Source organism: Geotrypetes seraphini, chromosome 16, assembly GCF_902459505.1.
Source record: "Geotrypetes seraphini chromosome 16, aGeoSer1.1, whole genome shotgun sequence".
In the NCBI taxonomy this organism is placed as follows: domain Eukaryota; kingdom Metazoa; phylum Chordata; class Amphibia; order Gymnophiona; family Dermophiidae; genus Geotrypetes; species Geotrypetes seraphini.
The window spans coordinates 20,950,805-20,963,228 of NC_047099.1; the positions used below are offsets into that span (position 1 = coordinate 20,950,805).

The window sequence follows — 12,424 nt, forward strand, 5'->3', positions numbered from 1 at the left end:
GTCTCCCTCCTGGAACTGGGTAACTTGGCAGATCTGCAGCACTGGGTAAGAATCAGGGAAGTTGGGCAAATCATTTTTACTTTCTATTGCCTGTGGTACATATCAGAGATTAAGGGTGGACTGCTCAAGAGCGAGATTTAAAGGCAATGTGTACAAGATATAAATTTACAAAGTTTTTACAAGTGGAAAAAGGTTCACAAATGGAAACAGCAAAATAAAATATGTGGAGGGGCATAATCGAAAGAAAACGTCTAAGTCCGTTTTGGGCCTAAGTTGCTAGTTGCCCAAAGTTGTCAGGTCAAAGAGTCCATTCTCAAAAAATACATCTAAAATATTTTTTTTCCCCAAGAATCGTCTAACAGTACGTCCAGCCGTTTTGATCACCCAGACCGCTAAGTCGTCTATCTTTATACCCCATTCTCATCCAAAAGTTTGTCCAAGTCATAAACACACAGAACAAGACCTTTTGGACGTGGGAGGGGCCAGCAAAATGATGGACTATACACTCAGACATGGCAATACAGTAGTGGGACACCTTACAGGGCACTGCTGCGAACTTCACAAAAAGGGTGCCATATACACCTCACCACAACTCCCATATAGGTCATGGTGAGCCCCCCCAAAACCTACTAGACCCACCTGTCTACAACCTCAATAGTCCTCACGGTTGCAGGTGGCACCTGTATGGCAGTACAATAGAGTTTGGGGAGGTTTTGGGGCGCGCACATGTTCCACCATAAATGCAGTGATTAGAGTGGCTTATGGGCCTGGGTCCTCCTCTCTATGGTTCACTAGCCCACCTCCCAGACTACTTAAGCCACCTCTGTGCTGCTTTACTAGGCTTTGATATGCCAGCTGCTGATGTTCTGGAGACAGGTATGTACATTTTTATTGATTTTTATGGTGTTTGGAGGGGGGTCAGTGATCACTGGGGCAGTGTGTGGGGGGTCTGTACTTTGTGTCTGCAGTACTTATCTGGTCACTGTGGTTTTACATGGCCTAAGTCACAATGTTCAACTTCCGTCCAGGCAGCCTCATTAAATTTTCGGTTATACTTGCAGTATGACTAAGTTTAGATCAGCCCACGTCCCGCCCAAATCCCACCCTCACCACTCCTCCTAAAACGCCTCTTTTAACTCTGGTCATATAGCAGCACTGAAAAGGCCTAAGTTGTTTTTAGGCATGTCTAAAACCCGTTTCGATTATCGGCACTTGGATGACTTGTCTTTTAGATCATCCAAGTGCCGATTTAGGCTGGTTTTTAGAAGTATTTTTTTTATGAGCCCCTTAGACTTTAAAATAAATGTTTCTGAAAAAATACAGGCAGAGTGGAGGTAGTATTAGGACACTGTTCTAGAAATTTGCCCACTAATTTACTCCCTCTTTTACAAAGCTGTGCTAGTGTTTTTAGCACCAACTGCCGCAGTAACAGCTCCGATGCTCTTAGAAATACTATGAGCGCCCAAGCTGTTAACTTGGCGGCCAGTGCTAAAAACGCTAGCGCAGCTTTGTAAAGGAGGGGGGTTAATAACAGGATTCTTTGGGCTTTAAACTTCCTTCCACTTAGGGCTCCTTTTACTAAGGTGCGCTAGTGTTTTTATCGCACACAGGAAATTACCGCATGCTACGCGGCTAGAACTAACGCTAGCTCAATGCTGGCATTAAGGTCTAGCGTGTGATATTCCATGAATTAAAGCCCTAACGCAGCTTAGTATAAGGAGCCCTTAGTTTGTGCACAGGTACCAATGAACCTTTCCATTCCAGCCCAGATTTTATTTTTTAGTTCAAATATTTTATTAACACCCCTCTCCCATTTTGTGAAGCTGCGTTAGTGTTTTTAATCGCTGGCCATGGCAGTAAAAGATCCGACGTCAGAACTTTTATCGCCCTGGCCTTCAATAAAAACCGCTAATATTTATTTTTATTTATTCAGTTTTCTATACCGTTCTCCCAGGGGAGCTCAGAACGGTTTACATGCGTACGGTACACAAGCATTTTCCCTGTCTGTCCCTAATCCCACTATCCTTTAACTCCTCGAGTCCTGACTCCACCAGACCCGCCCAAAGATATAAACTATCCTTCCCCTCTCTACGCGGTATTCTCTATGCAGGTAAACTGGGAAAATCTCTTCTCTTCAAAATCACAGGTCTCTGGAACGACCTTACTATCCCGTTGCGGAACCTGGGCTCTCTTTCCAACTATTCCGCAAGCAACTGAAAACTTGGCTCTTCTCTAACTTGTAATTCTATTTCCCCCTTACTCTTCCATTCTATATATATAAGCTTATGTAAACCTTCTCCTTTCTCTTATATTTTAAGTTCTTGTAAACGGTGCCGAGCTCCACTTCCAGAGAGGATGCGGTATATAAACTTAAGGCTTAGTTTAGTCCTGGTGGGCTCACAATCTATCTAATGTACCTGGGGCAATGGGGGCAGGGTATGGCTTCATGAAAGGGGGAAGGGTACATTTTTTATAACATCCAAAATGCAACTAAGGAAATAGAGTCACAGAAACAAAAATAAGTGCATGCTCTCTTCTAGTTCTCTTTTTTTGGTGCTCAGTTGCAAGTCCTGCAGGCATTTCTCCCATGTCGCATCCCCTGCCAGTTCTTTTCTCGAGCTGGCAGCAAACTTTCTCCCCCCCCCTCCACCAATCCTTTTCAACGACCCACTCCCAACAGTCTTTGCAGCTCAGCCCCCTCCTTTCTGTGACTAGAGCAGTGTTTCCGGTTTTGCCGGAGCCTACCACAGACACCGGAAGGGGGGGGGGGGATGGTAGAACGCTGCAGTTGGCCAAACTGTGATAAATATCCACAGACTTCTGGCTTCCGGATGTGTACTGTACAACGCTTTCGACTGCCGAAAACCAAACAATTCCAGGCAATTGGCGATTCCAGCCTCCTGTATTGCGACCATATCTGGCTCAGCTCCCCCCGGGAAACATTTGGACCCAAGGCGCACGCCTTAATCCGGCCCAGGCTCTACCATTCTGAGCTTCTCCTACGCGCTCTTTGGTGCCTGGTTTTTCTCTCTCTTATTTTGTGTTTTATTCTTTCTGGGGTTTGTTTGTTTTTTTTTTTAGCCAAATTAGGAGGCTTTCTGGTGCAGGAGAGGCTCTGCTCGCTCTCTGGAGGGTTGGGGGGGTGGTCTGTAGCCTAGGGGGGGTGGGGTCACCCCTGGTTCAGGGCACCTACCTGGCCGGCCTGCACTAACACTCCGGGGATCCTTTCCCCCCACCGTAACCGTGCTCGCCCCTTGTAGTTCTTGGGGCTGAGCGGAGGCTGATCGGCACCCGCGTCGGTCCTCGGGACTTTATCGGGTGCCGACCGCCTTCCCTTCGCCTCCCCCCCCCCCTAAAGAGGACTGAGGAGCTGTGGGGTCGAGAGATTTGGGCTTTAAGCCGGTCCAAGTGGCGGCCGGAGGATACAAGCGGTGGTGATTTTTTTTGCTGGTCACTTAAGCTTGTTTGAGGCAGTAAGTCACTTTGCGGCTTGTCTGCAGGCCGAAAGAGGCTCGGCACCAACTGCAGTGTGAATACTTCAGGGGAGGGGGGGGGAGGGGTGTCTCCGGGTCTAGTTTTTTTTTTTTTTTTTGCTACGCCACCCGCAGGTGCCCCTTACCCGTTCTTTCGGGCCCTGTTTTGGCGCCCCCCCCCCCCCCCCCCCCCCCGTGCAGCTGCGGCAGTCATCTTAGATTATCTGTGCCGAGTTTGGATTTTTTTTTTTCTTTTTTTAAATAAAAGCCTCCGCCTCAAGAACTTCTCGATTCGGTTCGAGAACAACCATGGAATCCTCGGATCCTTCCGCCTCGGAAGGCCAGACGTGCGCCGAGTGGGCGCCCGAGGAGCGGCCGAGTGCCACGCGCCACGAGGCGCTCGAGCAGGGGGACGAGTCTGCGCACTCGGCCGCCTCTGACTCGCGGGAGTCTGCGTCTTCGGGGGGGTCCCCGTCCCGGGAGGCCTCGGACGGCGACTCGCCGCCTAGGGCGAAGCGCCGGCCCGCGGGGCCCTCCGGGGCCGCGCAGGAGCCGGTGAAGGCTTCGTCCCCGCCCAGCTTTACCCCTGAGTTTGTGCAGAGTATGTTCAAAGTTTTTATGGCCTCTCGGGGGCTGTCTGGCTCTGCGCCTGCATCTCGGGGGGCTGCCTCCTCGACGAGGGCTGCTCGTCCCAGGGCTGCCCAGCCGAAGCGAGAGCGGGATGACGGGGGGTCAGAATCGGCGCCCTTAGTCCCCGGTGAGGACGCCTCGCTCTTGGAGAATGCTGGGTCCCAGCCAGGGGCTACGGATCCAGAATCGCAGATGCCACTGGACCAGGGCGAAGACCCGGCGGTGTGCCGTCTTTTTAAATCCATGGCCTTGCCGGAGGTTGTTGCAGAGTCTCTGCAGATATTGAACTTGGAATCTCCTCCAGCCTCCAGTGCTCAGTCGGTCATGAGCAGCGCTAAGCCCCAGTGCACTTCCTTCCCTTCTCATCCCGACATCATCACCATGCTTACAGAGCAGTGGCATGCTCCGGATGGGCCTCTGCAGGTTGCACGAACCATGGATAAGTTGTACCCACTGGCTCCAGATTTTCAGGAGCTCTTTGTTCCGCCTAAGGTGGATCCCAAGATAGAAAAAATCACCCACCACGACTCTCTGCCTAACGAGGATGGGGTGGTTCCCAAAGAGCCGCAGGACCGCAGGGTGGACTTGATGCTCAAAAGACAGTTTGACACATTAGCGTTGGGGCTGAAAGCAGGGGCAGCATCCTCTTTCGTGGCCCGAGCCTGTCATACTCTCCTGCATCAGACTCCTACAGAGAGCAAGGACGCTTACCCCCAGTTTCTGGTCTTAGGGATGGATTATGTAGCAGATGCTCTCTATGACGTGTTCCGGGTTATGAGCAAGGTCTCGGCCTTTTCTATTTCAGCCCGTAGAAAGCTCTGGATTAAAAAGTGGACAGGAGATTCTGCCTCTAAAGCAGCTCTGAGTCGCTTGCCCTTCAAGGGGAAGATGTTGTTTGGTGAAGGCCTCAAGGACATTATGGCCTGTGCAGCAGAGTGTCAGGCCAAAAAGCGGGTTCGTAGCAGGCCTGGTCGGGGCTTCTATCGAGCCTCTCAACGTTTCCGCCAGGGCGCCACAGCCTTTTCCAAGCAGAGAATGTCTCAAGCTTCCCAGAAACGTTTCAGGGATGCCAGACACTCACCAGGGCCCTCTTCGAGTCCTGCATCGATGGGCCCTAGGTACACAATGGTCCCCCGCCAATGGCCCCACCCCTACCCTACCCATGACCCCACAGGCATGTCCCCATCTCGCCCCCACCCCTATCTGGCTATGCCACTGAACAATACAAAGCTAACATATTAACATATGCCAGCTAATAAATTCCAAAATAAAATACCTTTTTTTTCCCTACCCTTGTTTGAACATTTTGTTTTCCATCATGTTGGTCCCAGTTTCTCTTCTGCTTTTCTTTGTCTTCTGCTACTGTATATACTCGAATATAAATCTGGATTTTGGGGCCCAAAAATGGGGGTCCCGGTTTATATTTGGGTCGGTGCCCCCCTGGTCGGTCGGTGGTTGCCACAAATTCTGGTTTCTTCAGCCACTGAGCAGCACCGAGCAGGAGTGCACTTTGGCACTGAGCGGCTTCCTGACTTGCTCCTGTGAATTCTCGAGCCAGTCAGAAAGCTGCTCAGCAGCAGCACCAAAGCACGCTCCTGCTTGGTGCAGCTCAGCGGCTAAAGAAACCAGAATTCATGGCAGCGACTGACCGGGTTAGCAGCGGGACAGGAGTGCGGAAAGTTCTCTCTTGTCTGCTGCATCTATGGACCACCAGGGATTGGTAGAGGAGGTACGACAGAGAGGATAGGGGGCTGGGTGCAGAGCCTGAGAGGATGGAGGGGAGGGGACTGGGTGCAGATGCTGGCAGGGCACTTGAATGTTAAGCCACCCGACTTATATTCAAGTCAACCATTTTTCCTCCTCTTTTGGGGGGAAATGGGCGTCTCGACTTATATTTGAGTATATACAGTAATTCTCTTTCCAGTGTCTGCTGTCCATTTGGCTTTTCTCATCTCCTGTTTTGTTCCCTCACTACACCTGTCTTTGTTCCTTTTTTTTTCTTTTCTGTCCATGTCCATTCAAATTTCATCCTCATGCTATAGTTCTGCCATTTACATCTTCCCAAGTCCCCCTGTTCCCTTTCAGGTACACCTCATTATCACATTTCTATCTTCTGTATTTACTATCCTCTCATTCATCTCCTTGCCACCCCTCCCCTTGATATCCTACATGGGTCCACCATTTCTAGTATCTCCCATCCTTCCACTCTTGTAGCTCAGCCTCTTCCCTCCCCTCCACCGTTCTCTTGGCTCATCCCTCTCCATACCATGGCCCATCTTTCCTATTTCTCCCCCCATCCAGTTCTACTCCCTCTTTCCTGCTGTTCTTCCCTACTCCTGCCCCATATCCAACATATCTCCTTCTCCCAAGTCCAACATTTCTATCTTTCGCTTCCCTCTTTGTTCAACATTTCTCCCTCCCTCCTTCCTATCCCCAGGACCAACATGCTCTTGCTTACTGACTGCAGTTCATCCAGCATCTCTCTTATCCCCTCTGCATCCAGTATGTGTCTACTATCTACCCCATTTTTCAGCACACAGGAGGTATCTGAGGCTTCGTGCTTCCTTTTGGACTGGCCACAGCTCTGCATACTTTCACCAAAGTGATGGTTGTAGTGGCAGCACATCTTTGCAAGGCGGAGGTACAGGTGTATCTGTACTTGGGCGATTGCTTTATCCAAATGTTGTCCAGGAATGCCTGCGACCTAGCTGTGGCATGAGTTGTCCAGCTCTTTCAAGAGCTGGGTTGGGCGATCCACTTCTGGAAGAGCCATCTGGAGCCGACATAGTCCCCGGAGTATCTAGGAGTTCACTTTGACATGGTGGTGGGCTATGTTTTTCTTCCCATGCCATGCAAACTGAAACTGCAAAGTCAAATTTGGGATATCCTGGCGCTGTCAGCTCTGACTGGCTTGGTACTGTCTTTAAGTGCTGGGTTCGATGGTGGCATCCATAGAAGTTGTTCATTGAGCAAAGGCTTACCTTCAGCCCTCTTAAAGATTTTCTACTGTCCTGCTGGTCTCCTCAGACACACTCTCTTCAGTTGAAGCTGCCCTGGATGCTCAAGGTGCACTATAGCTTGCAGTGGTGGCTTCGATCGGAGTCCTTGGTAAAGGGTTTGCCTTTTTGCATTTCCTCCTGGGTGATACAACAGACACCAGTCTATTTGGCTGGGGGGCATTGCAACAGCCATCCGGTTCAGGGTCAGTGGTTGCCTTCCCAGCATAAATGGTCCATAAACAGATTGGAGCTACATAAGATTCAGTTAGTGCTGTAAGAAGTAGCTCCAGACCTAGAAGGCAAAGCTGTCAGTTTTCTTGGACAATGCCACCATGGTGGCGTATGTCATATTAAAATAGTAAATGACGGCAGATGTGTGGTCCATCCCGTGTACCCAACTCTCACATTAATTTTTAAGGTAGTGTTAAACCAACAATCCAGTAATTATTAATTTTACTTGCTAAGTTCCTCTATAAGATGTTTTTCCCCTCTCCCCTGACACGGCAAGATCTGTCTTTCGACAATATGACTGTGGTAAAAATGTACATTTCCTGTCTTCCCTCTTATCTACCACCCCACAATCTCATGTCCTCTAGTGTTAATCATTTTTCCATCCCTGTATCATATCTCTTCTATTCCTTCTCTAGGGTATACATATTCAGGTATTCAAGCCTGAGGAAAAAATCAAAAATCAACAGAACTACTGATAAGAGAGCATGGTTGTTTCTTCAGTGTTAGTGCCTGTTGCGCTAAGGTTAGGGGCTTGGTTTGGGTTTTCCCTTTGTTATATGGTTTGTTTGTTTTTTAAAAATCTACTTGAATACCTTTAGGGTCAGAGCAGACTTGGGCTGGATGGGTACCCCTCTTCCTTTCTTTATTTGCATTTCTGTCTCAACTGCTTTGGTACGAACTAAGAAGCACAGAGCAGTGTCAGAGGAGGAACAGTTAAAAATGTAGACGCCTTCTACACAGACTCACGAGCAGGCGTATACAATCCAGTGATCAAGACTCTTATGCCTTTCTACTAGAAGATTATTTAAGGTAAGTACCTAATCTTCCCACATTCCTGTTATGAAACTACACCAACACCGGTTACTTGTCACTTTTAAAAGTAATACGTTACCAGCGAATAGTTGCCAGTAATATATTACTGGTACTACAGGTTCACAATCCATTATCCAAATGCTTGGGACTAGAGGCATTTTAGATTTGAGTACTTTTTTGTTTATGAAATGTGTCATCAATGGCTGTAGCGATTCATATTCGTTGCCTGCTGCAGCCCTACAGGCTTCTCTGCCACCTTCTGTCTTGCTGACATTACTTCCTCTTTCCTTCTTGGCTGGGCACGACAGAGAGAAGCATGCAGGGCCACAGCAGGCAACGAATACGAATCGCTATAGCCACCAATAACACCTCAGAGGCACACTAATGTAAGATGAAAAACTAAACTGCTATCAGCATAGAGTGAAGTCTTTAAAGTGACTTTGGGGCTAAATTAGTAATGCAATAATGTTCCAAAAAACCCCCCTGGTTTTTAGAATTTTGGACCTGAACTACTCGTCTTACCCTTTCCTTTAATTTATTTCTCTTCCTTTAACAATTGGCATTCTTTCCTCTCAGATTTAGATGTCTGTTCATTGCTTTATCTCCTCTGGAAAGAAGGTATATTAAATTTCTATGTTCAAACAATTTTTATTGGTGACAAAGCAGAAAACACACAAAACAATAGAAAACCCAACATTGTCAACAACATTATACTGAAGACCAACCAAATACTCCCCCCAGGTACCCCCTCCCCAAAGAAACCCACACAAAAACAAGAATTCTGTCAAAAGTTATACACACCCAAATGCTAAAGCTCATTAAGGAGAACACTGCGTTCTCTAGGATGTAACTGTGCTAAATAGGGTCCCCAGATCTTCAAATACATTCTCCTCTTCCATTTCCCATGGACATCCCGAGCTTCCCAATTGGCCGGTTGATGCAAGAGATTGTGCCAATGTCAATAGTTTCCAAGTTTATTATAAGATTTGATTAATCGCCTATTCCAGGTTCTAGGCGATGTACATCATAAATTACAGAGTTAGGGTAAAAATACATATTTAGAACAATTTAAAACAAATTAAAATAGCCAAAAACACATAACATGACTAAACATATACAATAGAACAATAAACATACGTGATGACAATAGGTAAGGTAATGGGAAGAAATACAATTCAATATAAAAGAAACATTTAAGGTTAAAAACAGAAGGGAGAGGTGCAGAAATTTAATATGGACTGTAAAAAAAAAAGTTTCAATATAAAATGTAGAAAAAATCAATTAATCACTAAAAGCATCTTTAAAAAGAAACCCCTTAAGTTTGCTCTTAAATAGTAGAAGTCCAATGTTGCAAAATGCACTTATGCGTCATATATGGTATATTAAATTATAATAACAGTAAGTAAACCAAAAGATAATAATGTATTTGCCCAACACCAGTTGTCTCTTCATCCTTTGTGTTGGTGTATGTGTCTTCCTTTGACTCCCTCTCTTTCCATCACTGAGTTTCTTTCTCTGCAGTGATGCACATTTCCAATCAGACCCCCCTACACAGTGCGTTTTGACTGAACATGTGGGAAGGGAAGAATACGTGGTGCCTCACAGGATTTGTGGAAACGTGATTAATGGTGTTGGGGAGGTGCTGTTTCCTTTACCTCACCTATCTTCTCTCTACAGGTCCCCACTTTGCGTCCAATGCTGAGTATTGATCTGGGGGTATGGCTGAGAATGAGGCCTGTCCTTCTTCCCCACTGCTTCAGGCTATGCAGCACCAAGTGCTGCCCACACCCCTCTCAGGTAAGTAAGAGAGAGCGAGAGTAAATGCTAGCATGTCCTGCCCTAGAACTCCATTTTTCCTCAAACCCCATGGCAAAGGAGAACAAACCATAACCTGCAGAACAAAATGCAGCTTCTTTACCATCTCTCTGGACCAACACACTTCACTGATGGATAATAGCTCACCATGTCCAGCAGGTGGAGACTGAGACAAAACTTTTGGCTGTAATAAAAGTAGCTGTACTTATCCCAGGACAAGCAGGCATGATATTCTCACATGTGGGTGACGTCATCTACGGAGCCCCAGCGCGGACAGCTTTTCAAGCAAACTTGCTAGAAGTTTCAAGTTTGCACACTGCACCACGCATGTGCTAGCCTTCTTGCCACTAGAGGGCGCATCCCCACCTCGTGGTCCTCAGTTCTTTTTCATCCGCGGAGCCAGAAGCCCTGTGGAGAAATTGTGCTAATTGTGCCTTCTGTCGCCGCGGCTGTGTAGGGCTTTTCGCACGGTCGCTGCGTTTTTTCGTCTCTTTCTTGCTTTGTTTCTTTCTTTTTCAAAAAAAAAAAAAAAAAAAAAGTCTAAAATCTTTCGTATCCGTTACTACCGGGGGCTCCCGGTAGCCGTGGCCGAGGAACCTCGCTTGTTCCCGGCTCTCTTGTGGGCCCATGTCCCGGCCCGTAACGGGCTTTAAAAAGTGCGGGCGCTGTGAAAGACTCCTTTCGATTACTGACCCGCACAGGTGCTGTTTGCGGTGTTTGGGGCCCCAACACCCGACGGCATCCTGCGATAAGTGTGCCACCTTTCAGAAACGGGCACTTAAACGCCGCAAGGCCCGCATGGCGGAACTTTTCTCTGTGGAGTCCCCGCCGGGGAAGGCCTCGAGTTCGGCCTCGGCTTCGGCCCCGGCCTTGACCTCGGCCTCGACATCGGCCTCGGCCTCAGCTTCGGGACCGTCGGCTTCGCCTCGGGCCTCGGTGCCTTCGAAGCAGCTGCCCTCTTCCAAGGCCTCGGGTAAGTCTCTGCTTCCCTCCTCAGCTCCATCCAAGAAGCCATCCTCGGGCTCGTCGGCGGGTGGGCCCGCCTCAGTGAAGCCCAAGTTGCCAGCGTCCGCTGCCCCGAGGGAATACTCGAGACCGAGGTCGCCCTCTGAGGAGCAGCGGCAGGTCTTGCCGCAGGGGATGTCAATCCCCGTATTCCAGGAATTGCTCCGGGCGTTAATCGCCTCGGAGCTCACCGGGGCCATTGACCAGCTGCACCAGGCTTCGGCCTCGGCAGCTTCGGCTTCGGAGGCTTCGGCCCCGGTGGCCCCGCAGTTGGCGACCTCGGTCTCGGGTACCGGGGCCTCGGCTCCCGAGGCGCCCACGGCCTCGACCTCGGTGGTTCCCTCGGACCCGGCTTCGCGAGATCCGCCGGAGCGTAGTGTGCGCCCGAAGGACAAGGGGCGCCGAGTACGAAGACTTTCGTCTTCGTCCTCGGGGTCCTCGAGGGGTTCATCTCCCTCGGGCAGGTCTCGAGCGAGGCGCAGGCCGAGGAAGGCTAAGCGGTCCCGGACCTCGCCTCGGCGGCGTGGTCGCTCGTCACCGGCCGGGGGCGGTGCCTTGCAGGTTCGGGATTTGCGTGTCGATAACCCCATTTTGTTCCGGTCTCCGGCCAGGGAGAGCTCTCGGGCTTCCTCGCCTGGGCCGAAGGGGCGGGCCTCGGTGCCTCGGACCCCGGGGGGATCCCCGAGGGGTTCCTCCAGGCGCACCCGGTCTCCGACTCCGTCGAGGTCGCAGGACTGTGCCTCGTTGGGGTCGGGGTCGGGTAGGGAGCCCAGATACTCCAACCAGGCCTCTCCCTTCGGCTCTGCCGGGAAGTCTCGGTCTCCCTCTCCTCCTGCTAAACCCTCATCCTTTACGAGGTTTGTGCAGGATATGGCTGCGGCTTTGGGTGTTGACTTGTCTGAAGGGTCCACTTACACCAAGGAGTTTTTGGAGGAGCAGGATCTTCCTGCCCCCCCCAGGGAGTCGCCGCGCCTTCCCATTAACAAGGTCCTCTGTCAGACCTTTCTGAGGAATCTTGAGGCTCCATTGACGGTCGCTGTGGTCCCCGCCAAAATGGAGTCTAAGTATCGCACCCTTCCCATCAAGGGGTTTGAGAAGGGCCAACTTTCCCATACTTCGCTCCTGGTGGAATCGGCGGTCAAGAAATCTCAGCCTTCCCGGGTCTCGGCGACGGTCCCGCCTAGTAGGGAGGGCCGGACCCTTGACAAATTTGGGCGCCGTCTCTATGCGAACTCTCTGATGGCTACCAGGGTCCTGAACTATGCCTTCTCATACTCTTCCTTCCTCCGTACGATGGTGAAGGACCTCCCCTCCTTTCGTGAGGTGATGCCTGAGTCGCATAGGGACCGGTTCGCCACCTTTAGTTCCAACCTGACCCAGCTGCGCCTATATTTATTCCACGCGGTTTATGATGCATTTGAACTCGCCTCGAGGGTGTCCGCCTGTGCAGTGGCCATG

At 49.8% G+C, this 12,424-nt stretch overlaps 1 protein-coding gene across 2 annotated transcripts in view; it reads left to right on the forward strand.

The window, feature by feature from the left end:
• Positions 1–12,424, forward strand: part of LOC117350015 (transmembrane protein 272-like) — a 36,044-nt gene that overhangs the window by 2,487 nt on the left and 21,133 nt on the right. Inside the window, exons 1-2 of one of the 2 annotated variants that reach the window (XM_033923885.1) lie at positions 5,957–8,143; positions 9,824–9,943. In XM_033923885.1, coding sequence (XP_033779776.1) covers positions 9,865–9,943 — 79 coding nt within the window. In that variant the 5' untranslated portion in view covers positions 5,957–8,143; positions 9,824–9,864. Of the gene's footprint in view, positions 1–5,956; positions 8,144–9,823; positions 9,944–12,424 lie in introns of those variants that run through there. The other variant, XM_033923886.1, reaches the window with a different exon arrangement.